Below are 26,439 nucleotides of genomic sequence, written 5' to 3' on the forward strand. Positions count from 1 at the left end.
TTTATGCCATTGTCAAAACTTGATTCATCCTTTTCTGCAAAACGTTCAATATTTAACAATGCTTGGTACAATGCTAACTATTCAAATAACCATCATTTCGTCCCATTGAATTTGAAGGTAACCAATATATAATGCTTCAATCCAAAAAATAATTTGAGGCGTCAAGTGTTCTAACTAATCATTGGTGTGGGATTGGAATTGACTTAGAGGATTAATAAAACTTTAATTATTAAATTTGATTAAAATTGAAGTGAATAAAAAATAGATTGAAGTATTTAATTCGATTAACCTTGGAATTGAAATCGGCAATTTCGAATTGGAATATGATCTAACATGGCTTAATTCTAACAAGCGCGAAAAGTAAATGATAAAATGTTTAGATTATTTTGATAATTTATTGTAGTAATAGCAACGGCGTAGATTGGAGGCGTGAGAACAGGGCGAGTTTTCCATGGAATTTATTTTTGATTTTAATTTATTATTGTACAATATAAATTTATTTATTAAAAAACAAATTTTAAATTAAAAATATAAATTTTAAACTTAATTTTAATGATATATATATATATATATATTATAATATTTATGTATTTAAATACATAAAAATAAATTATTTTTTAATAAATATATTATTATCAAAACTAATTTTAAAAATTCAAGTTAGAGAGATTTTCTTTTCATTCCCGCTCATTTGTGGCAGAATAAAATTAAAAAAATAAATAAATTGAATCAGGATTTGAAACATTTGCCATCCCTAATTCATTTGTTTTGATTCTACTATTTTGTAGCTTTTTTTTTTTTTTTCCCAATGGGTACTTGCCTTATCCAACCCGAATAAATGGTTTTATCTTAGATGATTTTATCTATTATTTATTTCCGTTTATATATATATACACATTTATATAACATTATTGTATATAAATATGTGTCTAATTTATCTGAAATTAGATATTAATATATTATTAATTTTTTAGATAAAAATGTACATAATATATATTTTATATAATATATGTAAAATATATTAGATGCAAATATAATATTTATATACATTTTTTTTTGTTTTAAAAAATAACCTAACAATGTTTTATTTATCTAGTTAAAATTAAGAAGAAATTGATCATAAATGCTAATAATAAACAACTCATTGAAAAATCATAATAATGCAAAGATGGATTTGCAATATTTAGACTCATTACATAATTATTCTTTTTTTTTTTTTTAAGTTTCTTTGATTTTTATCAAAATTTAAACTCAAAATTGATTATTACAAGACATCACATCTGAGGAACCTCGATCATTTGGTTGACAATTGGCATATTGCACTTTACTCTTCCTCTTTATACCAATATAAGTTGTTCAAATGATGCCTATACATTTATGGTACATGCTTATTTTCTAAATGCAGGTAAATTTTATTACTTTCATCTTTGAGTTTTCCCTTAAATTTTTGCAAAATTTAAAAATATAATAAATCTTTGCAAAATTTAAAAATTATAAAAAAAAAGGCCTTTACATAAACATAAGAAGAGAAAGAAGTGAAGAAATCATTGATTAAATTAAATGGAGGACGAAGGAAAAAGATGATAAAAGAGGAACATTCATTCTATGGTTTCAGAACCTTCCACTTACTTGACTGTTAATCCATTATTAGAGGAGAAGGTGTCAAGTTTTTTCCTTCAAAAGGCAGAAGCAATAAGCAATGAAAAGTTCCCACTCCAAAAATACAACATGATTGCCATGCACTAATATCTCCACTTAAAAAGGGCATATATGGTTGCTTTTTGTAGGACACCCATGTGACTTGCTTTGATTATGTCCATCCTCCAAACTCATTTTTAATTCGGTGCCCTTTTGCCCTTTGGGTCCAACGCCATTTGATTAGACCAAACTTAACATCAAAGATTTAATAATTAACCCTACTCGCACATACAGATTGGTTGCTTATATTATAATAGCAAACAAGACACCATCTCTTTGGTAAACTTTGAAAGACGCCTTCTTTTACTAGTATAATTAGCACTTGTTAGCATGAGTTGGTGTACTTTGTAGACACAAGTGTGAGCATCACTCTTGTTTTAAATGATAAGAAGCCGTAAGGGTGTGCAATAAATTTCACAGAAAGCAAAAAGTATTACTCAAAATTCAAGCTTAGAAGGGTAAATAAAGCAAGAGAATAGCTTGTCAATGTCAGTCCTTGTGCTCTTTCTGATATTAACTTGGAGGTGTTGCTAAGCCTAAGCTTATTATTTTTATTCTCCTTTAATTTCCTTGCCTAAAGTCATTGGTCCCCAACCAACAAGGAAAAGGAAAATGCCCAGGCATTTTTATAAAAATCTTTCCCTTCATTATTTTTGAGGCTGTTAACTTCTTGGCTGATATATGTATTGTTTATATGTTAATTGTCAACTTATACTTCCATCAATTCAGTCCTCACGTGGGGATTGGGCAAGACACTGGAGATTTTCCATTTGTTTGAATTGAACAATAAGATGTAGAGACCCACCTGGAATATAAAACTTGAAACAGACATTGTAATAAAACAAAGACAGATTCAGTCCAGTATATATATATATATATCATTGATACGATATTTCAAGTGCTCCATATCCAACCGGTGAAAAAGAATCCGGAAACTGTGATAAAAGCAGAATAAGAGAAACACCCTTACAATGACAACAAATAAGCATTTGAGGAAAAAAATGAATAAAAAAAGTAAATTCAACAATATATTTTTTTTCTTCTTTGAACAAACAAAACCGGATTCTACTTCGCCGGAGAGCACAAACACTTTTGTATCTTTACTCATTCCAACTCCTCTTGGTCCCCTGCAGGACATTGGATCAGCTCTAAAATATTGACCACTTCCTCCATGTCTGGCCTATTTGATGGCACTTGAGATGCACATATTAAACCAAGTTTTATTACTGGAATTGCCTCATCTGCTGGAAATTTTCCTCCAAGCCTTCCATCAACACAATCCTCCATCCTGCCATCCTCTAGAGCTCCCCTCACCATGTCACATAGCACCACCACATCATCCTCCATGTATTCCACTGGTCTCTTACCTGTCACCACCTCCAAAACTAAGATACCAAACCCATAAACATCACATTTCTCAGTTATCTTCACAGTTCGACAAGCAAATTCAGGAGCCATGTAGCCTAATGCACTTTGGATTTTGCTGCTTAGGATACAACGGTCTAATGTTGGCAACAGCCTTGCCAGGCCAAAGTCTCCAACCTTTGGCTCACCAGTATCATCTATCAGAATGTTGGTTGATTTAAGATTGTAGTGAGTTATGTTCATATGATGCAAATGGGCCAAACCTTTTGCCATCCCCAGAATTATGTTGAACCTCTGCCGCCAGGACAGGCAGTTTGAGCTGGGTCCATCATGAAGATGCTTATACAAACTCCCACTGGATATGTATTCATAAATAAGGAGCTGCAAGGATGAAGTCCAGTAATAACCTTCCAGTGCCACAAGATTATGGTGCTTGATCTTCCCAAGTCTCTTCACTTCCCTCTCAAATTCATCTTGGGACTTGATCAAACTTGAAACTGTTAGCTTCTTTATGGCAACTGAACGCCCATCTCGAAGTATCGTTCGATAAACAACCCCAAACCCACCCCGACCAAGTTCACAGTCTTTGTTGAGTAATGCATGGGCACCAGCAACAAAATCCGTGTCCCCAGAAAACATTACAAGTTTGCCATAGTTTGGATCAGTAGTTGGGGAACAACTGAAATCTTCCCCACCGGATAAAGCAAGTGAAACAGGTGTTGGTGTCATGGAAGATCGTACATGGATGTTGAGGAGAGACACAGCTACCACGCCAAGGGCAATAAAAGCGGCTGCACCAATAGCAATGAGAGAAGAGATGCTGAGTGCGATTTTCCGATGATTGTGATTTAAAGAAGAGCCATTGGAGGAGGCAGAAGAGTTGGGGTTCAGAACAATGGGCTTTGGATGGACAGAAGGACAGGAACGATTAACAACAGAACCACATAGAGATGGATTACCAGAGACAGCTGAAGGGGAAATGGTGTTGAAGAAACCCCCAACTGGCAGCTCACCTTGCAGGTTGTTATGGGAAACATTGAAGGATACAAGGTAGGAAAGATTTGTCAGCTCCTTTGGCAAGCTTCCAGAGAGGTGGTTGAAAGATAAGTCCACATATTGGAGGTTGCTTATGTTTGCAATGGCTGCAGGAACCGGACCGGTGAGGTTGTTCTGCGATAGAATTCTGAACAATTCAAGAAAAAAGCAGAAAAAGAGAATTTGTTAGGGTCCCTAAACTATGGATTGAGATTGCAATCAGTATAATATCATTGATCCATAAAATAAGAATAAAAGAAAACAATGCAATAGCACCTGATTTTGTTAATGCCACATTCCTCCACTTTTCTTTTTCAACTTTTTAACCATTTAACTAAGGTTACAATTTACAAATATCGAAAATGAATAAATATTTTAAATTGCCTCTAATTTCTGAACTACGTTTTTCAATTCAAGATTCATTCCAAATACAATAACAAGCAATACCAACAGTATGATTAAAAAATGCACCCAAAAGTGCATTAAAAAAAAAAAAAAACCTTCTTAATCAAGTCCTACTACAATAAAGTTTAGCAACAAGCGTTCAAATCCAAAATGCAATTAACTCAGCTTAGAGCACACACAAAACTTTTGTAATTCAGCAGTTCATATAATAAATTTAAGAATTTGTGAACAACCCAGGCATCAGACAAAGTTAAATGCTCTATATAACCATCTCCAGTCTTTGCCCAAAGTATACATGCCATTGCCACATAAGCATTACTTGAGAAGAATAAGATAATGAAATTGTTTAGAATAATTTATCAAACACTTAATAGCACTAGAAAGAATCAATGAAACAAAATTTTTTTCGGAGCAAAAATCACGTGAACAAGAAAGGACTTACAAAGATTTTAGAGATGAGCAGTTCTTTATTTGAGTTGGAATATTCCCAGTTAGGCAGTTCTTTTCCAACCTCAGTTCAACAAGTGAAACTGCTCCTCCAATTTCAGAAGGAATTCTTCCCTTTAGCTTATTATGACTCAAATCAAGAACTTGGATCATCTTCAATTCTCTTATGCTTGATGGGATAGAACCAAAGAGTCGGTTTCTGGATATATTCAAGACCAGCAAACTGCTAACTACCCCAACATCGGATGGAATTTCACCAGATAAGACATTTGAAGATAAGTCCAAGACCTTAAGACCTTGAAGAGAGCTCGCCAAAGAGGCCACTGAAGGATATTGCACACCCTTACTGTGTCCATTCCCAGAAAGTGATACACTTTTAAGGCCCATCTTCAAAATCCACGGAGGAAGAATTCCTGTCAATCGATTCTGGCTAACATCGATAACCAAAAGGTTAAGACAATTTGTCACCGGCTGTGGCAACCCTCCTGTAAGATGGTTCCTGGACAGATTTAATTCCTTCAATATATTAAGATTTCCTATTGAAGTTGGAATCCGACCCATAAATTCATTGGCAGAAAGATCCAAAATATCGAGATTTGTTAATTCGCCAATCCAACCAGGAACTTCTCCTGCAAATGAATTTCCTCGCAATCTAAGAGAAGTGCACGACCTAAGCCTCCGCAATGACTCTGGAAGGAGGTCAGACAGAGAATTCTCACTAAAATCCAGCACTTTCAAAAGCAAACAACCTCCAATATCCACTGGAAGCTTCCCAGAGAATCTGTTCTTCTGCAAATTAATGGTTGTCAAATAAGCCAAATTTGAGATCCCTTCGGGAATCTCTCCCTCAAGCAAATTATCAGATAAATCAAGGGATTGAAGCCCCCTCAAAAAAAATAATCCAGATGGTAACTCCCCAGAAAGCTGGTTAGATGAGAAATTAACTGCTGCCAATGACGTGCACCAGCTCAAAGATTCAGGAATCTGCCCGGTGAGGTTATTCTTAGCAAATGAAACCGATCTCAAGGATCCACATTGCTTAAAAAATCCATCAGGGATCAACCCTGAGAGATTGTTCTGACTCAAGTCGACAACTTGTAAAACCCCAAGCTGAGCAAGATCAGGGTTTATGGTGCCAGTGAAGTTGTTGTTTGATAGTGACAGAATCTGAAGAAACTGCAGGCGTAGAAGGCCGCGGCCAATGTGCCCAGAAAGAGAGAAGCCATCGAGAACCAGTTCGGTAACCCGCTGGGTTTTAGGGTCGCACTTGACACCGACCCAGTTGCAGGGATTCTCATCATCTTCATTCCATGACGCGAGTTTAGACTCTGGGTCTTGAAGACCGGCCTTGAAGACTATCAACCCAAGAACATCATCGTTGAATGTTGGGTCCAAAGACTGTACAAAAACAGGAACTGAAAGAAGAAAAAAGCAGATGTCGAATAGCATTTTGAATTTCAATTTCAAAATTTTCCAATCAAAAATGCAAGGCCTCCATGAAAGAATTCAAATAAGCAGATATAGCACTTGGAGGAAAAATACCATAGCCATGGCATAAAAAAGCAAAGCTGCTTGGACAACCCATGATGGCAACAAACGCTTGTTGTATCAAAAGAATCGCAACCAAGAAAAAGGAACCTTCACACGCAAACTGATACAGAGGTTACAACTAAAAGAGGTAGAGAAGAGAACTGTATTTTTATTTTTGTACTTTTTAATTTCCGGGATAAATGAGAGGGAGAGAGCAGAAAGTTTGTGTCCGTACAAACAAATGCCAAAAGCTGAAGATCGTGGAGCGCCGAAGCTGCTGCAGTAGCAGACCGGCAAGAAGATGACACGAAACAGAGATTTTTAGAAAAGGATTGAAAAAAGAGTTACAAATGATTGAAGATCAAAATTCTAGCAGGCCCAACAACCCCGAGAGAGATATATTCGAAAAGACTATGAGTTCACTGTTGTGGAACAAAGGAAGAAAACAAACAAAATCCACAGGAAACCCACTTCCCTCTTTCAACTGTTTGTTTCAGTTTCTTTTTCTTCTCCTTCGCATTTGAAAAATAAAATCCTCAAACGTCAAAAAAAAAAAAAAAGTGGAAATACTCACTGATACTACAGAACTCCTTGATCTCCAACAGAAACTCACATTAATGTGAAAGAAGAGAATACCTACAACACCCACCAATTAGTTTCCCTTTCCCTTTACTTTCTCAAATAAAAAACTGCAAACATGTTGAATCCAGAGATCGTGGGAAGGAATCAGGGCGGGGGAATCGCCAGAAAAGAAGCGAGAGAGAATTTAGAAACTGGAAACCCTAGGAAGCATTAATGATGGAATCAGAGAGAGGAATAAGAAGAAGGATAATAGTGCAGATGTGGCTATGGGAGAGGGTAATGGGTAGTAGCAGAAGCAGCAGTGGCAGCAGTAGGCGAGAGGGAAGAACTAAAGAGTAAAGTGGCAGAGCAAGCATTTAAAACCTTTCTTTAAACGGCGATGCAGAGAGCAACACTGGGGAGTCTCCTTTTTTATGATTTTTCTTTTTATTTATTATCTTGGTCAAAGGAGAATCCGATGTGTGGTCCAGGTGGCATTTCTCTCAATTTTTAGTTGATTGCCCGTAAGAATGATGGAGAAACTTGGCTAATGTTTGTCCATGCGCAAATTTAATAAAAATTAATTTTTTATATTTAATTTAAATTTTAATATTTTAATTTTTATTAAAATTATTTTTAATATTTTTATATTTAATTATTAAAATTTATAATATATAACTATAACACTCTCCTTTAATACTTTTTTTTCTATTTTTTATCATCTTTATAAAATATTAATCATAAATTATAAATTAATTGTCATTTAATATAGTTTATTATTTTAAAATTATGCATTTAATATAACTAAAAATTAATATATTAATATAATAATATTAATTTTAATTTTAATATTTTACTTTTTAACAAAAACTATAATACTCTCATTTAATATTTACTTTTAACATTTACATATCAATTTAATTTTTTTTATTAAAATTTTATTTTTATCAATTTAAATATAATTTATTATTTATTTTTTAAATTATAAACTTAACATATTTTATTAAAAATTAATATTTTAATATTAATTAACAAGTCAAGTTTTTCTTAGCAATTGTCACAGAGTGATTAATAGAAAAACATTTGACCTACCTTATAATATAAATAAATAAAAGATAAATAGATTACAAATCAATGTCATTTAATATAATTTATTATTTTATTTTTTTAATATAAATTTAAAATAATTAATTAAAAATATTATATAATCAAATTAATTAACGAACTAAACTCCTCTTAAAAAGTGCCACGCGCCAACTTTTTACCTTGTTTTATAATATAAATAGATAATTAGATAAATAAATATATTATTAAAGGAGTACTATTTTATTCATATAAATATTAATAAACAGTTTAATATAAAAATACTATTATTTAATATTCTAATTATATTAAATAATCCCTTAAAATTTTTTTTATTACCATAATTTTATGTGAATATGTTATATGAAATGATAATTTAATAAAAACAAATATGTAAATAATATAATTATATATTTATATAAAAATAATTGTATTAAAAATTAATATATAAAAGTGGATAATTATAATTTTATAATATCTATTTTATTTATATATTTTTTGAAATTATAGTTTGGTGATATTGGTAATTTCTCAATTTTTTCAAAATATTTCCGTTGTGATTTTATGCAGATTTGATAAATAATATAATTTTTATATGTAAAAAATATGATTTATATGGTCATTTTTTTAAAATTTTGTATGATTAATATTAAAGAATTTTTGTAATGAAAAATTAAAAAAATGCAAAGAATGGAAATTATTTATATTATTACCCCTTTTTTTCAATTATGTCATTTTGTCTTCAAAGCTAAGGCTGTATTATTATTATTATTATTATTATTATTATTATTATTATTATTATTATTATTATTATTATTATTATATGAAATGGTTGTACAAGATGGGTAATGATTTAAAATTAAAATATATTTAAATTTCACATCTTGTAAATATTTTATAATTTGTAGTTAAAATAATTATTATGTTTATTTTAAATGCACGTTTTAATGTAGTAATATATAATTTTTAAAGATGGAAATTCTTAAAAAATTGAATAATTTTTTGTTCAGAAATAATGTTTTTGAAATAAATACATCATCTTTCATATATGTATATGAAATTTATTATTAATATTTTTTAAAAAATAATTATATATTTATATTTTTTAATACATCTAAAATAGTTTAAATTTCTTTGAAATTAATATAGGGTGTGGTAAATAAAATGGTCACAAATCTTACCTTGAAAGAAATATAAAGAATAACTTAAGAAATGTATTGTGAATTATATATAGTTAGATGTTGTGGTGCTCATGGTAGAATGAAAAATGATGATTAATAAACAATAATTATGAATTGAAGCACCAACAACTAATTACTAAACTCTTGCTTAAAAGCCATATTACCAAAATGGAAACAGCTAAGCTAAGAAAAATCTTTATTACATTTGCTATTTCACATCTCCTCTAATCATACCCAATATCAACTTTTTATTTACTATTACTTTCATATAAATTATGTATTTATATAACTCTAATTAAATATGGCGTAGTTATATTAGTTCAATTTAATTAGATTCTATTGCTTGTAATATTTATGATCAATCTATTATAAAATAAGTATTGGATTAAGTATAATATTCATTTCAAGTGTTTTTGTAATTTATGTGAATACATTATTAATTAAATTAAATTAAATTAAATCAAATAAAATATTAAAAATATATATATATATATTTAATTCATTATCATTTTAAATATAAGAGCTGTTTGATATTATTATTATTATTATTAGAATTACTGTTAAAAAAATAAATTTTTAAATATATTAATTATATAATATTAAAAAAATAATTTAAAAATTAAATTTAATAATAAAAATATTAAAATAATTTTTTTAATAATATTTAAAATAATTTTTTATTAAAAAAAAATAATTTTAATCCTCTAAATACAATATTTCAACAGACGTATGGAGATGTCAAAAGTCAAAATTACATATCTTTAAATACTTTATGAAAAAACAATTTTCTCAGCCTCCAGACTTCAATCAAAACTAGGTCTTTTGTACTTTCCCCGAGATTAAGAGGGAAAACTTGGGCGTTGGACAAACAGTGATATATTATTATAAGAACGTAAAACGACAACTCCTGCACCACACACCCCATTCCCTTGCTGTGTCGTACTTGGAGACACAATCAATACTGTAATTAAAACAAAAACAAATGTGAAATGTCGGAAGGAAAAAAATAAAACAGGCAAATCCCATGTTGAAGTTGTCACCTCCATTGGGTCAGTGGCCAAATTCTTCTCTTTATTATTATTATTATTATTATTATTATTATGGTTTTGTTGGAGAAATGGCATGAAAAATAAGCAAGGAAAAGGGACTTGTTTTCGAGTTGTTGTCCAGTTGAAGCTGCGCCGAGATGAGATATGACTTTGAGATCCGACTTTGAGATTTTGAGTTACGTTGAGCATTCAATTTAAATCGAATCGAATTAAATTATATATTTAAAAAAATTGAGTCAAATTAAAATGATTAAAAAATTAAATCAAATCAAATTATTTTATTTCGATTCGATTTGATTCAGTTCAAATTGATTAATTTTAATTTTTAATTAATTTTTTAATTTAGATTTAATTTTTAAATTATTTGATCTGATTTTAATCTTGATTTGAACTTAATAAACATTAATCAATGAAATTAAATAATTTATATATATAATTACATATAATTCATAAATTTTTTACAAAAATAAATTAATTAAAAAATAATAAAATTATTCGATTCGATTCAATTCAATTAATTTTTTTCTTTAAAATCGAATTAAACTAAAATAATTAAAATTTTTATAATATAAAATAATCGAATTATCTTAAAAACCAACTTAAATTACTAAATTAAGATAATTTATCTTAATTTATTCAATTTAAATTAAATAAACGCCCATTCCTAGTTCTATTGTCAGTGAATGTTATATTTATTAATGCCTTTAGTTCGTTTAATTACAGCTTAATAATCTCTCTTTTCGATAATCGATTTGATTTAAAATTTTTATGTATTGAAAATGTGTTTGCAGAGTGACTAAAATGGCGCTCCACCGCTGTATTTAAATTTCTGGTTAATCCGAATTAAGACCCTCAAAAGTCCTCAGCCCAGCTTACCCCAAGTAGGTCATGCCATCCGTCTGGAATTTTGAATCTGCTCAGGGGATGAACTCTAGAACTTAACTATTCGGCTATGGTTTTACTTGATTTTGGTTTAATTTAATATATATATATATATATATATATATATAGAAGATTCAGAGCAGCTTAGAATGGATAAACCTAGACTAGATCTATACAATACAACTCATTGCTTCGTTCTTTACATAACATATAGTATTTAGTATTGTTGGAGATACTTGGACATTTTATTTGTAAGTAGTATTTACAGTATGATAATGTCTGAGTTAGCTTTGTGCACATTTTGATTTATTCATAAAAATATTCAAGTGAATAGATAAATCTAGCCATCAAGCTAAGGAAGTAAACACTTCAAACAAGGGCTGGGCTGGTGAAGACTGGCCCAAAGACAAGCAACTCTACAAAGGCAAAATGGATCTTAGTGCTGCAGGAAAAGAATGGGCTAGTCCAATAAATGCAATTTTTTTTTTATTAAACTGTGATATAATTTTACTTTTTTTTAAAAAAAAAAAAGAAAGTAAAATGAGACTGATTTTAAAAGTTAAACTTAGCAAAGGAACTAACTACACTCCACACATATCATCATAGCATATATTATATAATGAAATTATGATTTTATATAAAATAATTTAATATTATTTTAATATGTGATTAATAATTTATCTAATAAAATTTTATGATTTAATTGCAAATAAACAATTTTTTTTAATCTTCATCTCAATTATAATTTTTAAAATTTAAATAATTTTATTTACTATTTTTACTTTATTAATTATAAATTTTTACATGAAATTACAATTCATCCGATTTAAAATTTTTGCTTAAATCTTTTTTATTTATATCAAAGTGTATAAATTAAATAAATTAAAATTTATTATTTTATATACTTATTTAATCAAAATGCAGAGAATTATATTTTTATATAATTTTTTAATGATATTTTAAATAGGTGAATATAAAGGGAGAATAAAGTCTAATGATTGTAAGCAAGAGCGAACAAGTTTGGCATAACTTCCCCGTCAAAGAGGATTCAGTGGGTCAGCCAGCATAAACTTGTTGGTTACGTGTCAAGAAAGTACCACAAGTTTCCTCTCCACTTCTCAGGCAAGAGCGCAATGAGTCAAGTGTCCAAGCTAAGCCCTAAGCTCTATCTCTCTCTCTCTCGTGCCCCTCTTCCATTCCCCTCGTGCGCTTCGCCTCGCATCGCTTCTGTTGTCTGCCCATCTTGCTCATCGGCTTTCTTTCTGGAAGAAGAAACAGAATGAGTGTTGCAGTGGAATTGTTAGCTACTCGAAACCTTAGCTATTTGCAGTCAAAGAGAGCTTCTTTATCTTCTTCAAAGTCCTTGTGTCCTTCTTCGTCTCTAAGGCTCGAACGTTTGCTTAAACCTAGGGGTTACAGAGTTGCGATTGAAGTTCCTGCTGTTTTTACTCCTAAAGACCTAGGGATTGGGATTGGTTTTCCTTCTCTCCAGCGAAGGAATTCGTTGAACCGATCGATTGTGTCATTTGCTGCCTCCCACGAAGAATCGGTATGCTCTTACTTATGTTGTGTGCTCATCCGCACTCTTTGTGCGTGTTTTTCCTTTTTTGGATTCAGCTGAAATTACATCGGCAGATTTAAATTTTCATTTAGTTCATCAAATTCTTTTGGGGTAAAGGGGATTGTTTCGGCTTTGAACTGCGTTTGTGTGGAAGCAACATTCTTGCTTAATGAACTTGTTATTTTAATATATGAATAAGCTTTTTAGCTAGACTTGGCCTTTTTGCCTCATACGGTTTTCAAATTCTCTGAGGGGTATAGAACATATTAAAGGATTATCTTTTTTTTTTTTTTTGAATTAAATTTTTAGAAGCATTCAGAAATTGAAGTGGACAAGGAAAACTATGGTGATGAGTTGGGAGCCGAAGAATCACAAGAAGTTTGGAAAGAGACGCTAGCTTCTTTCAAAGAACAAGCCTTGAAGATGCAAAGTGTGTCTCAAGAAGCATACGACGTATACTCCAAGAAAGCAATGGTTATTTTGAAAGAAACATCGGAGCAGTTGAAAATTAAAGCAGACAAGGCTAAAAGTGATCTGGCCGTGCTAGCTAAGGAGGTGACCGAAGAGAGTAAAGAATTCCTATCAATAGCTGCTCAGAATTCCCCTGAACCAGTGAAGGAGGTTGTGGAAACGTTTGCTTCCTCGACTGATGATCTGAATGATTTTTCTGGAATTCATGACTTCCATCTTGGAATACCTTATGGTATGAATAACTTACACTAATATCTAATCACACTGGTCTTGCTAATTTGTGATTACTCGGTTGTGACGAATTAGAAGTCACTACACTTCCCACATATCTGATGTAGGGCAAAGCTTACAGAGCACCCAACTGGTTGAGCCTCAAAGACATGTCCAAGCTCTTCTGTTTAGATGCTTCTCATCAGTTAACATGAAGATGAAAGAAATATATGATTCTATGAATTTTTCCCCGTTAAATGAATTCAATGTTTTTCACGGATTGCTTTTGCTCTGCAGGTTTGCTTCTTTCTGTTGGTGGCTTTCTTTCCTTTATGTTGATGGGCAGCATTTCTGCTGTTAGGTTTGGTGTCATTCTTGGTGGTGCTCTTTTGACTTTAAGCATATTGAGCTTGAGATCATACAAAAAGGGACAACCATGTACTTCAGTTGTGAAAGGACAGGCAGGTCAGAACATGGCTTGTTTCTATTGTAAAACTTTAAACGGGAAATATGTTTGTGCTATTTTATACTTTTTTGATGACTAGCTTTCTTGTTGAATAGGCTGGTTTTATCAGTTATATTGTTATAATAATTTATTGTGATAAGGTTTTGAATAGATTGCATTTTCCATTTGATTATATGTGTCTTCAGCTAAAAAGATGGTTAATATTATTAACACGTTGTGTTAGTTGAGAAATATGCATGAAGCACCTCTGAAAATTCTGACTCACGCTTAGAATGACCTTAAAAATAGAATTAAATGTTTTGATCTCTTCACATCTTCCCAATACATGATGTTCAGCATTAAATCATCAATCACAGTGTGTTTGCATAGTTCTAGTAAACAACTCATAATTAGCTCTTTCTATATAGGTCTTTAGTGTCTATTATGTATTTATCCACAGTATATGTATCTTAAAATTTTTTGCTGTTATGGAGGCAGGCCAACTGTATTTTTCTATTTTCTGTATATGTTCTTCCCTTGGAACTCCTTTGTGCATATGAAACAATGGATATTATTTAGGATCATTGCATGATTATCAGAATATGTGGATTATCATCTACAGTTAGGTAATTGTATGCTTGGCCCTAAGACTGATTATCATGCTTGCTACTTTCAACTAAACTGAAGCTGGAATTGATATTATATTTTTATTTGTTTCAGTGATCTCTATATCTCATTGATATTTATTTCTTTTATTATATATTTGACTGAAAGTTTTCTTACTGTTTTCTTTTGCCCACAGGAATAGCAGCCCTAATCTTTCTTAGGGAGATAAGATTGCTGTTTCAGGTAACACTTACACAAGAAATGCTATTATTCATGTATCCTTCGCTACATCATATATTTGAGGCACACTAATCTTCTTTTAACCTCTAGTTCTTTCTTTCTTGGCAGAAAGCTTCTATTTTGACCTTTTTCTCAACCGTCATCAGGTTTATAATTCTCTCATGTTTCTTAATTTTTGCATTCTTGTAGTCAATTTACTACCTTCAAACAGCAAATCCTTGCTTGGTGTTTGGATTGCTGATGGCAAGTTTAGCTTATAGTAGGATTTTCAAGTGTGAAAGTAGCTATTAGGACTAAAGATGCAGGAGGTTTTAGATTGGGAGATAAGAGCTAGAAGTTAAAAGAATTTGCACTCAAGGTTGAGATTGCAGGAATTGTCTGTGATGGATGTTTTATTCTCTAAATAGAACTTACTCATATTTATACAATAGCTGCTTGTTTTATAATATGTCAGTTTGTATATCTGATAACTTGTTGTGCTTTGCAGTGGCGCAATGGTTGCATTCTTTCTTTATAGAATTAATGTGAATGGTAAGCAGAACGAAGGATCAGACATGGGACAAGGAGCTGAAAATTGATGAATTTGTTGCAGGTTGGTTGGATTGACATGTGCCCATAGAGATATGAACACAAAATGTAAGCTTTCATCACAAATACACAACACACACCACCAAATAATAATAATAACTAATAAATAAATAAATAAAAGAACAGGAAAAGGAAAGAGAGCAACTCTTTTTATCTTCCTGTATGAAAAAGGCAAGAATTGCGGAACTAGCATTCACTAACATGCTCTGAACAAATCGATAATATCAGCATAAACTAATTAACATCTGTATGCCTCCTCCAGATGAAGGCTTCTAGATTATGTTAGCTGTGAAGAACAGAGTGAAGTTTCAGAGGTGATGGTTTGTTTGTGGAGCATTAGAGTACAGAAGTGGGTTTTCAAGTACGATGATATGGAAAAAGAATTGAATAATCCAATGGATATTTCTCCCGCATGCGGGCTTAAAATTGATGGTGTTTTTGCCCTTGTATGCTACAGGTGTTCATTTCTTCAAGGTTGCTTATCCAGTTCTTGGTGTTAATTAGTAAGAAGTAAATGCAGAAGCTTCCTGTTCTTGGTCATAGTTTTCAAGTATTTTGAATGAAAGGATATTATAAAAGTAAATTAAAAAAAAAAACTTAATTTATAAATATAAACAGAATCAGTTTCTAAAAATACATATTTCATATTTCTCTTTCCTTTTACCATACTCAATAGTTTCTCAAGCATAACATACAATACAAAGTAAAAATCTTCTCCTATCAAAATCTCCACGAGAGAAACGCCTCCCCTTTCCCCCATAATCCAAACATGGTAACAAATAACATCATCTTTAAAATTTAGTTATCTTGGTCTAGTTTTCTTTAATGAAAGGTAAACGATTAAATTAACAAAATTATAAGCGTAAAACGAATCCAAATAAGAAATGCAAGTGAGAAAAGTAGTCCAAATGCAGAACCAAGTAATCTTACAATATCCCATGGAAAATTTTTACAGCGGTCCTGGAATTATGTGCGCCACTATATAACTTAAATTTACATATAAGCATGAGAGAAGCTACATGATAAAACATCGACTGAACTTAACACACCTTACAATCACCGATTAAATAAGCTGATAAAGCACCTCAGAATTTGAATATATGATCCTTGTTATCAGATGTCCCCGCGGTGTGCGTGATGTACAGGAATCTCTCCTTGATTGTCCAAGGGCATGTACTGTGCCATGATAGCCCGTATCTCTGAATCCATGTATCTCTGGAGAAACAAATAGTTCCATGAATTCATTGGTGTTAGCTACATTTAAGTAATACCTGTTGTCTGCCCATAAATTCAATCTAAGTTGCTGGTCTAAAACTGGGGTAATAGAATCCTTCAAAAATGATTCAGTGCTAGCCTCAAATCTAATTCACTATCACAGCTACACGCTCAATAGATGTCACACTATGGCAAGCAAAAACACTTCACTTGTCTCCATATAAATAATCCCTCAATAACCAAATTATACTCGATCCAATTGGTCTCTCAACAACTCCTCCTTAGTATCATATATATATATATATATATATATATATATATATAAGAGAGGAAAAAAAGAGTGGGACTCTGTTTCGTGATTTCATGCCATTAATTTGATCAAAATGTTGACAGTTCAAACATTATGATCGTCTATGTCAGCCAAATAATTAGAAATGTTTTTAAAAAGTTGTATCATACCCGAATTCTGTACTTGTAAATAGCATATCCAGCAACTCCAGCAGCAGCCAAGCCAAGAATAATAATCCAAACAAAGCTCCAGCTGACCTCTGTGTTGGCATCTTTACCTGAATTATCATGATAAAGATTCAGTGTGGCAAACACAAGAGCAACAGACTTTTATTAGCAATAACCAAGTAACATCAAAAACTCAAACAGACCAATAAACAAGGAGCCCCAGCTCCAACATAACCTAAAATTAGAACACTTAAAGATGGGTTCTACTCGAGATAACCATATTTTCAAATGGCATATTCATTTTATAAATGGTGCCAGCCTGCCAGGTGTAAGGAGCAATTGTAGTACAAAAAATTCCAAAATAAACCAAGTGCATTTGCTTAGTTAATAGAGGATCATCTATTTCCTACCATTACATCATTCATCAAGTATGAAAAAAGAATTGGTAACTCGAAGATAAAAATTCACGAGATTGGCAACTAGCGTCTAGCAAAATTTTAGTTGCACAAGGAACAATTAATTCTATCAGCAAGAGTTCACCATAATCATTTATCAAACAAGAGTGATGAAATTGCTCCGAGAAGACTCACTTATGCAAGTGTCATGTTCTCGCATGTACAATAAACCACTACCACAGCTGCACTCATAACTGCCCCATGTATTTTTGCATTTGCATTCTGGGCATTGGCAGGCCGTCTTCTCTTTGCATTCATCCACATCTGAAACACACCAAGAGTTGAAAATCTCAAGTGAATCAATATACACTCCCATGAAAAAGTATCTTATCATCTATGTCATTTCACCAACATTTACATGCGATATGCAAGTAGCCTATGTCCTGCTCCTAGATAGCTGAGAATCTTTTTGTGCTATTTAAAAACTGCAAGAACATTTAAAAAAACCAGAAAAAGGTAATGCTTCCTCAGAACAATTAAAAAAACCAGAAAAAGGTAATGCTTCCTCAGAACATTTAAACCTTTTTTTTTTGTCAAGAAATTATAGATGAATATTGAGCAGGCCCAACACATCTTTTGGAAGGAAACCATGCGCACATATATGAAACATGTTTTCAAAAACCTGAAACATGAATTTTGTAACTGTTCTAGTACTTGCATGCAAAAGAATGTGTGTAATTTGGATTGTTGCAGAAATTCTCACACCAAGGAGTGTGATGGTTACAACAGGAAGTATAGAAACCAAGTGGAGGAAAGAGTACCCTCGCAGGAGTCGACTCCATCACCCTTGAATCCTGGAGGACACTTGCAACCTTGTGAATGATCCTCCTAAAAAAAATCAGAGAACCTATTAAATGTGAATCACAAAAATAACAATATAAATCATTAATTAAAAATGGTAAGCAAGGGCTATAAAGGAGCACATCAAATTCAAGTTGGACCACTTACAACACAAGCAGAAAATGTCCTGCCATCTTGGGTTTTCTTCCAGCATCCTCCATTGTTAATTTCACAACGTAAAGCACCCGAAGCTGTTGAATCAAACAAGCAAAACATGATGTACGGCAAACAAACGTATTTGATTCTAAAACGTAGGTGTGATTGTAAAAGCTTGAAAACTTTCAGTAACACTTATAGCTAACCCATGTACTCGAGATTTCTGTTGAGTTAGAAAGAATGCCCTATCAAGTTCTATCTTAACAAATTCATATCACAAAGCGGCTAAAACCAGTAGTTTCCTACGTGTTTTAAAAGAAAAAAAAAATCTTCATACGAAAGTGTTCAGCTAATGCTTGTATTCATAATTGGAGTATTAACTTCCAAAACAAACAGATAAAACCTTAAAATCCATTTCAAAAACACCCATAACCATGTTTAGTATAGAAAGACCTTTTTGCCTTCTCACTCCCTGCAGTTTATGCGATTTCCAGGTTTCATGGGTTTTTAACTTAAAAACTGCATTAAATGTATTTACCTTCACAATGGGTATAACCATCACCAACAAACTTCACTCCTTGTACCACAGGACATTCACATACTCTTCCCCGAAAAGTATCCTACAACACATTAGGCCCAAACCAAAACAAAAAAGTTGGAATTAAGACATACCGCAAGCATAGTAAATGCAAGAGTTTTGATATATCTATATACCTTGCATGCAGTAAGGTTAGCGGCCTTGTCCTGCCAGCACCCACCATTGTTCTCCAAACACTCATTGGTTTCTATGTCTACAAATGATCATTCGTAATGAAACAATTAAAACCATCTATACAATTTCCATCCAACAAATCAGCTGTGACATCTCGCGACCTCTCTAATAGTTAGTTGACCTCAAACATTTCAAATTTAAAGGTCACATATAAAGGGATACACGGCAATATGATGCTTATGCTGTGTTGGAAAAAAGATAGGAAAATCCTATGCCACAGTGAAATAGCCCACTGGGCTAGTCATCAATTGCTGACTACAGAGCCATATATATATATATATATATATATATATAAACATATTACAGAAGTTGAACTCAATTAACAGATCAAAATCCAGGAGTTGAACTCAATTGAAAGATCAAAATCCAGGAGATAATAACCTTTACTTAAACATATGGCTGGCTCTGTAGTCTCTCGGAAACCTGCACAAATAGCCTTAAGAACTGCTCCTTTATCCAACTTGCCTGAAACCAGCAATAAGGATAGATCACAAATTCAAATTCATGCAATTACATTGCTAACCAGCTTATATATCTGCTTCAAACCTCTATACTGTCTGTTGTTAATGACAAGAGTTGGCAGTATAGTCACATCTCCACGAGAGCCTTTTCCAATCTGATGTCAGAATCATTAAACCCAAATATATATTATTAAAAAAAAAAAAAAAAAAAAAAGAATACCCAAAAGGATTGAAACAAAGAAAGCCAACATAATTTTGAAACAATTAGATTTTCTAAGTGTAACCTGGGAATCTTGTTCAGCTTTAAGAACTGGGTTTTCCGCATCTGCCTCAGTGTCACCTATACATTTGTCTATCTTCTTGAGGTCAACACCTAAAGTAAAATGCGAAAAACAAATATTATATTCTAATCAGAATCTTGTTCAGTCACAGTATGCATCAGCAGTCGATACAACTCAACTCAACTAAGCTAAGCCTTTATTCAAAAAATTTGGGGATCAGCAGTCGATAAATCAGTAAAAAAATCAAATAACTGAACCTTTCTTATCAAGAATAAAATGCAACAAACATTGGATAAAAGAGAAAATCATGCAATTTTCAGATATTACTGTAGCCCACAAATACAAATCAGGAAAAAAAATTGTTAGCTATCAGCAAGGGCAAATGGTTGAAATTAATGATTAAAAATAAGAAATAAAAGAAACAAGGTAACATGAACAAGGTATCAAAATGATGACAGTATTATGCATGGCCCCATGGTATCAGTGAAATTTCAAAAATTAGTCAAGTAACAGAGCAGAGAAGATCATGGTGAGATCTCAAAGGATATTTAGCACCGTAATCACACAAGTCTGAAAATCTAAATGAAAATGCCACAAAAATAATAATTAAAAAAAAAAAAGTAGTAACTGGTATAAACATATCATAGGAAATCTTTGGGGAAAATGACAAGGAGCCCGCCCCTTGCCCCCCTTTCCAAAAAGAAAAAAAGGCAGAAAAATATTGTCACAACATTTACCTAAATGATAAATTAACCTCCACAAAATGATAGGACTAGTGACCTACCAAGAGCTTCAATTACGTGATCTGCACATTCTTTGGTGTATCTCTTGTCTTTCATTGGACAACGGATTGCAAAGTCAGTCACATAATCCCACCAGAGCCATGGCTTCCCGCTTTCGTTGGCCACTTTAAAGAAGCAAACTTGACGTAGATTTTGAACCACAACATCTTTTCCATCATATCCTCGACTAAAGTCCTGCTCAGGATCTGGAGCACAGTACCTACCATGGTTTATGCACTGGGATTTGCATTGTTTGCTCAGAATGAATGCTTCCGGACAATACCATGTTATATAGTGTGGGGTGAATTGAGTGTAACCCTTCTGCTCAAGTATCTGAGCTGCACCTTTGAAGTTCCTGACAAACTCCATCTGGCTGTCACACTTTGGCCCACACTCATCATTGCTATTTGTCCAGAACTCATATTCAACACGCTCATCAGGATGTGGAAGAGCTTCCGTCCAATCAAGATTTATGTTAACCATCTCCCCACCGGACAGAGCCTTCTTGATACTGTCTCCCAAGGACTTGCTGATTAGAGCAGACGGAATGTTTATCTTTTGCAGATAATCAGCATCTGCATTTTCTTCTTCGGGGTTGTCCATTGTAATCAATTGTTCATTCTTGTCATCTGAAACCAGAATAGCTGCTGCTCCACCATTTTGTGCATTCCAGGCCTTCAGGGTGAAGTAACAATCTACAAACAAAGATATTTCAGCAATGAGAAGTTGCATTAGAAAGCAAGCAATAAGGATTTAATTACTCCCAGGGATGTCCAAAAACAATAGAGATGGTTGGTGACCTGGGAATATCAACCACAGAAGACAGCCTTGAGCCCGCATATTGATGAAAGGTCATACATTTGTGTCATGTTTGGTATGTTGCAATTTAGTCAAAGAGAAAGAAATGAGGTGATAATAGAGTTAGTCATTCTATTCCTATGTTAATGTAGTGGGATTGCTTATATTTAATGTGACCAACAAAAAGGCAAAATGGAAGTCGAATATTACTAATACCTATCAAAACTTGATAATTTTGCACTCTATTTGTATCTATTAATGAAAAGATGCTGCTTATCCTTGCAGAATAAAATAAGAATACCACAAACAAGGTGAATTGTCATTCTAGATAGCACTTAAAGAACAAACCCTTTTCTGTCTCTTTCTTTTTTCTCCTACTAATTCATGCTGTCAAAACATTTTTAAGACACTTTTCTATGTTAGCATTTTTCATAATATCTAAGAAAATTTTCATTGTAATATAACCAATAATAAGTCAGCTACTATTGCAACTATTAATGTAATGATATTACATTGGGTAATCATTTATCACATTTATTAGAACCATAATTCCATCAAAATCACCTTACAACTTTCCTTACACCATCTAAACATGTACTTAAGGTACTTTGCATATCAATTGAAGTACAAATTTCACATTTAAGAAGAGAACATCAAGGCCCCAAATTTCATGAACACTATAACAATATGAGGGGGGAAAATCAGTACTAAAATTTAAAGTTCAAGAATATTTAGCTACATACTTCCTCTTAGAATTGAAAATTTTAGGAAATTTATTAGAATATTTGTTACAAGAGCAATTGAAGCAGGTCAACTAGATGGCCGCAAAATCAAACAAACCAGTAACACTAATTACAGAACAAAAAAGCACAAATCAAACACTTAGCAAATTAACTCATCAGCACAGACGACATAGAAAGTGCAAATTCCAAAAAAAAAAAAAAAGTTAAGGCCACCCAAAAGAATCAGACATATCCATCCCTATGTAAAATAAGAAAGATCCAAACGTGAAGCATAAAACCGTTAAAAGACACAAAATTGGAGATGCTCACCTCCTCGATCGGCAAGGAGAAAAATGGGTAGACCTCCAGGCTTCGATTTGAAGGAGATATCAACCTCATCGAATCCCTTGCAGGCCTTCTGGTTGGCTTTTGGATAAATCACAGTGCCAACTAAAGTCCCTCCATACTGAGGAACCCCAAAATTGCCAATTGCACATTCATACACCCCCTTCACTGAATCTGGAACAGTCACTTTCAAGCTGTTCTTCTCAACCACAAACCTACCCAAGCAAGACCCACACAGCAAAAGCCACACACACAATAAAAACCATAGCTTTTCCCTCATCTTTACGCTATACTAGTTAGCTTCAGATCGAATACAACCGATTGGAAGAAAAAAGGTCCAAGGCCAGATTTAACACCTCCGCCTCGAAAAACCTGGGTAGTGAAATAGTCAATTGGTAAAAAATAGGAATGGAAACTTATAGATTAAGAATTGAAAATAAAAACATGGGTGAAAACAACAAATTGAACAAAGCGAGCCGTTCTGATCGACGAAAGCTCGAAAATTTAAAAACCCAGATGGGAAACACGAAGATTTTGATCAGGAAAACCTTTTCTTGGGTTCTAAGTCTCTGGGTCTCAGCAGAATTTTCTCATGGAAGCGCTCAAATAGCTTTATATTTCTAGGAGGTACAGGAATCTATAAAGCGGTGGCTTCTTTTGTGGAATATAGGTAACTAACGGCACCGTCTCCTGGTCCTGGAAACAGTACTGGGAAAGATTTAAACAGCCTTAATTATTGATTAAGTCCTAATCGATAACTAATAACACTGTTTTGTTTCCATTCTCGCGGATCCAGAAAACACATCACACAGGTTTATCGGAGATCTTCGAGCTATTTTTCACGGCTCAGATTGCATAGACATGGACCTATGTGGGACCCAAGATAGAGATACCTTCGCATGAAATCCACGTGTTTTTCAGGAAAGTGCTAATAGACATGGACCTATGATGGGGCTTTCTCATCACTGGCCCATAAACAATTAGGTATATTCATTAAAATAGAAATACAAAAGAATAAAATAACCTTGAAGATTATCTTATCCACACCCTGATTATTAATAATTCTATTATTTATTATTATTATTTATAAATTTTAATACAATAATATTAAATTATTTATAAAATTATAAATTTTATTAATAAAATAATAATTTATTATTTATTAATTATTATTAGATAAATTATTAATAAATAAAAAATTATATACTACATCAGATTTATTATATAAAATTATTTTGCAAGAATTGATAAATTTTGTATTGTATTTTAATTATGTATTTATAAATGGGAATTATTTTAAAATTCATATGAATTTAAATATAAACATAAATTTTTCTTATATTTATATTAATTTAAATTTATTTGTAAAAATTAAAATTGTATATAATTTGAAATTGTAAAGGGGTTGAGGGGAGAAAAAAAATTAATTTGGTTGGTTATGGTCTTTTTTTTTTTTTTTTTTTTGGTATATAGGAAGGAATAAAATATTTATTGATAAGGTACGAGGGCATGGATGTCACGTGCATTTAAAGGGAAGGGACACGTGCATGGTCATAATGCGTGTACTTTTTTGGAGGTATTTTAATTTCTAATAAATGAAATATTATAGAATATTTTTTATACATATAAAAATAATATTATTTTTATAAAAAAAATAATTTTTTTACAATAAAAAAATAAATTTTTATAATTATAAGAGATGAAATAAATAGGCCATAACCATGGTGCCAGGGTGAAGAAGATTCCAGCCGACAACTTCGACAGGCCAGTTGTGAGGAACATAAATATAATCCTTTATGTTGAGTATTTTAAATATTTTATATAATTAATAAATAATTATTTTAAATTTATCCATACACGTACTTCCTCAAAAATAAAAGGTTGTGAAGCTCAATGCAGCAATAAAAAGTTGTCGACTGCGATATGTCAGGTTCTAAGTAAATAAATGCAAAACACACAAGAAGGACGAATGAATAAAGACGCTGCAAAATGAAACCCAGAAAAATGAAAATTCATCTTGGAATTGGACCACCCAAACACATCCATCACTTGCACAAATTAACTTGTGGCATAGAAAGATATGGTACGTAGTCTTCTTTTGCATGCACTGAAAATTTTTTGGAATTTCCTTTCCAACAGGAATTCTGGAAATGGAAAACAAGAAAAAACTGTACTCATGAATCCCTGCACTTACAAAGATCAATTGAAATGGTGGTGGTGGTGGTGGTGGTGGCGGCGGCGGTGGTGTCCGATCTCGTCCAACCCGAAGCACCGCAAGAAAGGGTAACAAGCTGCGTATATGCATCTCCCAACTCCGCTGAAAATGGAAGATACAAGGAAGTAAGGGCAGCAACAACACGCCAAGAAGGGATCGTCGTATGGGCTATCTCCATGATGGTGATGGTGGTGGTGGTGACCCATATTCTTCTCTTAGCTAATTAAACGAAAAATCAATAAATGCCCATTACTCAAAAATCCATATCATTCAAACCCTTTTCTTTTGCACAAATCTATCGCCTAAATACCTATATCGGGATTCTACCTGGAATAATAAATTACAGAAATAATTTTCAGGAGGAATTCATATTTAAAGTAAGATTTTATAACAGTAGAATTAACATAACCTATTAAGAAAGAAGATCGAAGCTCGTAAATTAGTAGCGAAAAAACCTCTCGGACGCTCTCTCTGTCGACAAAGATCTGCAGCTACGATAAATGAAGGACAATAACTGAATGGGTTTGACGGGTTGTGTGAGGAGAATCGAGTTTTCTCTGAAGAATATTGAGCTGGAATGGAAAGCAGCGAGCAGATAAGAATACTATACTTCTCCGCTGGTAATAGAATGCCTGATTTTCCTTCTATAAATTACCATCCGAACGTAAAAGGAGACTGCTAACGGAACTGGATTCCCGTGTGTCTCTTTCCTTAATTGCTTTGGGCTGGATTTTAGGGGTCCATGGAGCTGATGGGCCATGGGCCAAGCAATTGCGCAGTAAGCGGAATAAAATCTACCAGCACCAAACGGCCCGTTTAATACAGTATTAATAAGCCCACTCTGCCACTCACTTGAACTGAAACCATTAAGTTAAATCTGAACAGTGTTTTATCCGAATCAACCCAATTGGCACAATGACAAAATCGGGGAATTGGGCTTGTGGCCAATTCGATTCACATCTTTAAAAAAAAAAAAAATTATAAAACTCGATTTATATCCTTTTAATCAGTGTTTTACTGTAAAATATTTTTTGGGGGTTTTAAATAAATGTTTTAATCAATATATCTAATATACTCAATGTTGAATTCTCTGTTCAAGGTTTCTGCCATATCAATTGTTGTTGTTCTTTATCTCCTTATGATAAAGCCATGAAGGTGTATATTTGATTACAAATGTATAATTAGGAAGTTGATAAAGAGAAGCATTATCTTAAAAGGTTTGTCATGATTAATTTCTTATTATAATATAATTTTATTATTCACAATCTATCTCTCACATTTTATTTTTAAATAAGAAAAAATATTTATGTCGATGATTCCACATGTCATTTTCTTAATGCAAATAAATATCTGCAAAAGAATTTTAATTCATTAATTTCTTCATAAAAATTTATTGAATTTCAACCTCTCAACAAGAAAATTTATTAAAGGGACATTAAGGTTAAAGATTGAGAGGTTGTTTTTTTTTTTTTTTTTTTTAAAGCATTATGTAATGTTAAAAAATATTGTTTAATGGATTTAAAATTTTTATAATTAAAATATAATTTAATAAATATATTTAAATTTTTTAATAATAATTTTAACTGTGATATTAAATGCACTGGATTGAGACCCATAGCCAGAGGTCACATGGTCATTCTGATG

General features: G+C 32.3%; 3 protein-coding genes and 1 long non-coding RNA gene across 10 annotated transcripts; 1 reads left to right on the forward strand and 3 right to left on the reverse strand.

The window, feature by feature from the left end:
• Nucleotides 1-2,535: 2,535 nt before the first annotated feature.
• On the reverse strand, nucleotides 2,536-7,443 carry LOC110670173 (leucine-rich repeat receptor-like protein kinase PXC2). 3 transcript variants are annotated; one of them, XM_058146464.1, is made up of 3 exons: nucleotides 4,946-7,443; nucleotides 4,077-4,246; nucleotides 2,536-3,854 (listed from the first exon to the last, which is right to left on the reverse strand). In XM_058146464.1, exons 1-3 carry the CDS (start codon nucleotides 6,397-6,399, stop codon nucleotides 2,803-2,805), a joined length of 2,676 nt encoding a protein of 891 aa, XP_058002447.1. In that variant the 5' UTR covers nucleotides 6,400-7,443; the 3' UTR covers nucleotides 2,536-2,802. The 3 variants fall into 3 exon arrangements, with proteins under 3 accessions (XP_058002447.1, XP_021687830.2, XP_021687829.2); XM_021832138.2 differs by having other exon boundaries at nucleotides 4,023-4,246; XM_021832137.2 differs by having other exon boundaries at nucleotides 2,536-4,246; nucleotides 4,946-7,442.
• Nucleotides 7,444-12,285: 4,842 nt separating this feature from the next.
• LOC110670154 (protein FATTY ACID EXPORT 3, chloroplastic) lies at nucleotides 12,286-15,899 on the forward strand. 4 transcript variants are annotated; one of them, XM_058146466.1, is made up of 7 exons: nucleotides 12,286-12,785; nucleotides 13,110-13,500; nucleotides 13,776-13,943; nucleotides 14,726-14,772; nucleotides 14,860-14,915; nucleotides 15,257-15,405; nucleotides 15,620-15,899. In XM_058146466.1, the coding sequence occupies exons 1-6, from the start codon at nucleotides 12,516-12,518 to the stop codon at nucleotides 15,345-15,347; spliced, it is 1,023 nt and encodes a 340-aa protein (XP_058002449.1). In that variant the 5' UTR covers nucleotides 12,286-12,515; the 3' UTR covers nucleotides 15,348-15,405; nucleotides 15,620-15,899. The 4 variants fall into 4 exon arrangements, with proteins under 4 accessions (XP_058002449.1, XP_021687802.2, XP_058002448.1 ...); XM_021832110.2 differs by having other exon boundaries at nucleotides 12,289-12,785; nucleotides 13,107-13,500; nucleotides 15,257-15,361; XM_058146465.1 differs by having other exon boundaries at nucleotides 12,291-12,785; nucleotides 13,107-13,500.
• Nucleotides 15,900-16,248: 349 nt separating this feature from the next.
• On the reverse strand, nucleotides 16,249-23,291 carry LOC110670152 (vacuolar-sorting receptor 1). Its single transcript, XM_021832108.2, has 13 exons — nucleotides 23,129-23,291; nucleotides 22,566-22,952; nucleotides 20,718-21,410; nucleotides 19,937-20,025; nucleotides 19,738-19,807; nucleotides 19,573-19,656; nucleotides 19,134-19,210; nucleotides 18,958-19,039; nucleotides 18,432-18,514; nucleotides 18,245-18,311; nucleotides 17,619-17,747; nucleotides 17,032-17,138; nucleotides 16,249-16,572 (listed from the first exon to the last, which is right to left on the reverse strand). Exons 2-13 carry the CDS (start codon nucleotides 22,858-22,860, stop codon nucleotides 16,471-16,473), a joined length of 1,878 nt encoding a protein of 625 aa, XP_021687800.2. The 5' UTR covers nucleotides 22,861-22,952; nucleotides 23,129-23,291; the 3' UTR covers nucleotides 16,249-16,470.
• Nucleotides 23,292-24,563: 1,272 nt separating this feature from the next.
• On the reverse strand, nucleotides 24,564-25,469 carry LOC110670155 (uncharacterized). Of its 2 annotated transcripts, none has more exons than XR_002497839.2 (2): nucleotides 25,251-25,469; nucleotides 24,564-25,014 (listed from the first exon to the last, which is right to left on the reverse strand). It is a non-coding gene; the product is annotated as an uncharacterized LOC110670155 (long non-coding RNA). The 2 variants fall into 2 exon arrangements; XR_002497840.2 differs by having other exon boundaries at nucleotides 25,205-25,469.
• Between the last annotated feature and the right edge of the window lie 970 nt (nucleotides 25,470-26,439).

Source organism: Hevea brasiliensis, chromosome 5 (assembly GCF_030052815.1).
Source record: "Hevea brasiliensis isolate MT/VB/25A 57/8 chromosome 5, ASM3005281v1, whole genome shotgun sequence".
Classification (NCBI taxonomy): Eukaryota; Viridiplantae; Streptophyta; class Magnoliopsida; order Malpighiales; family Euphorbiaceae; genus Hevea; species Hevea brasiliensis.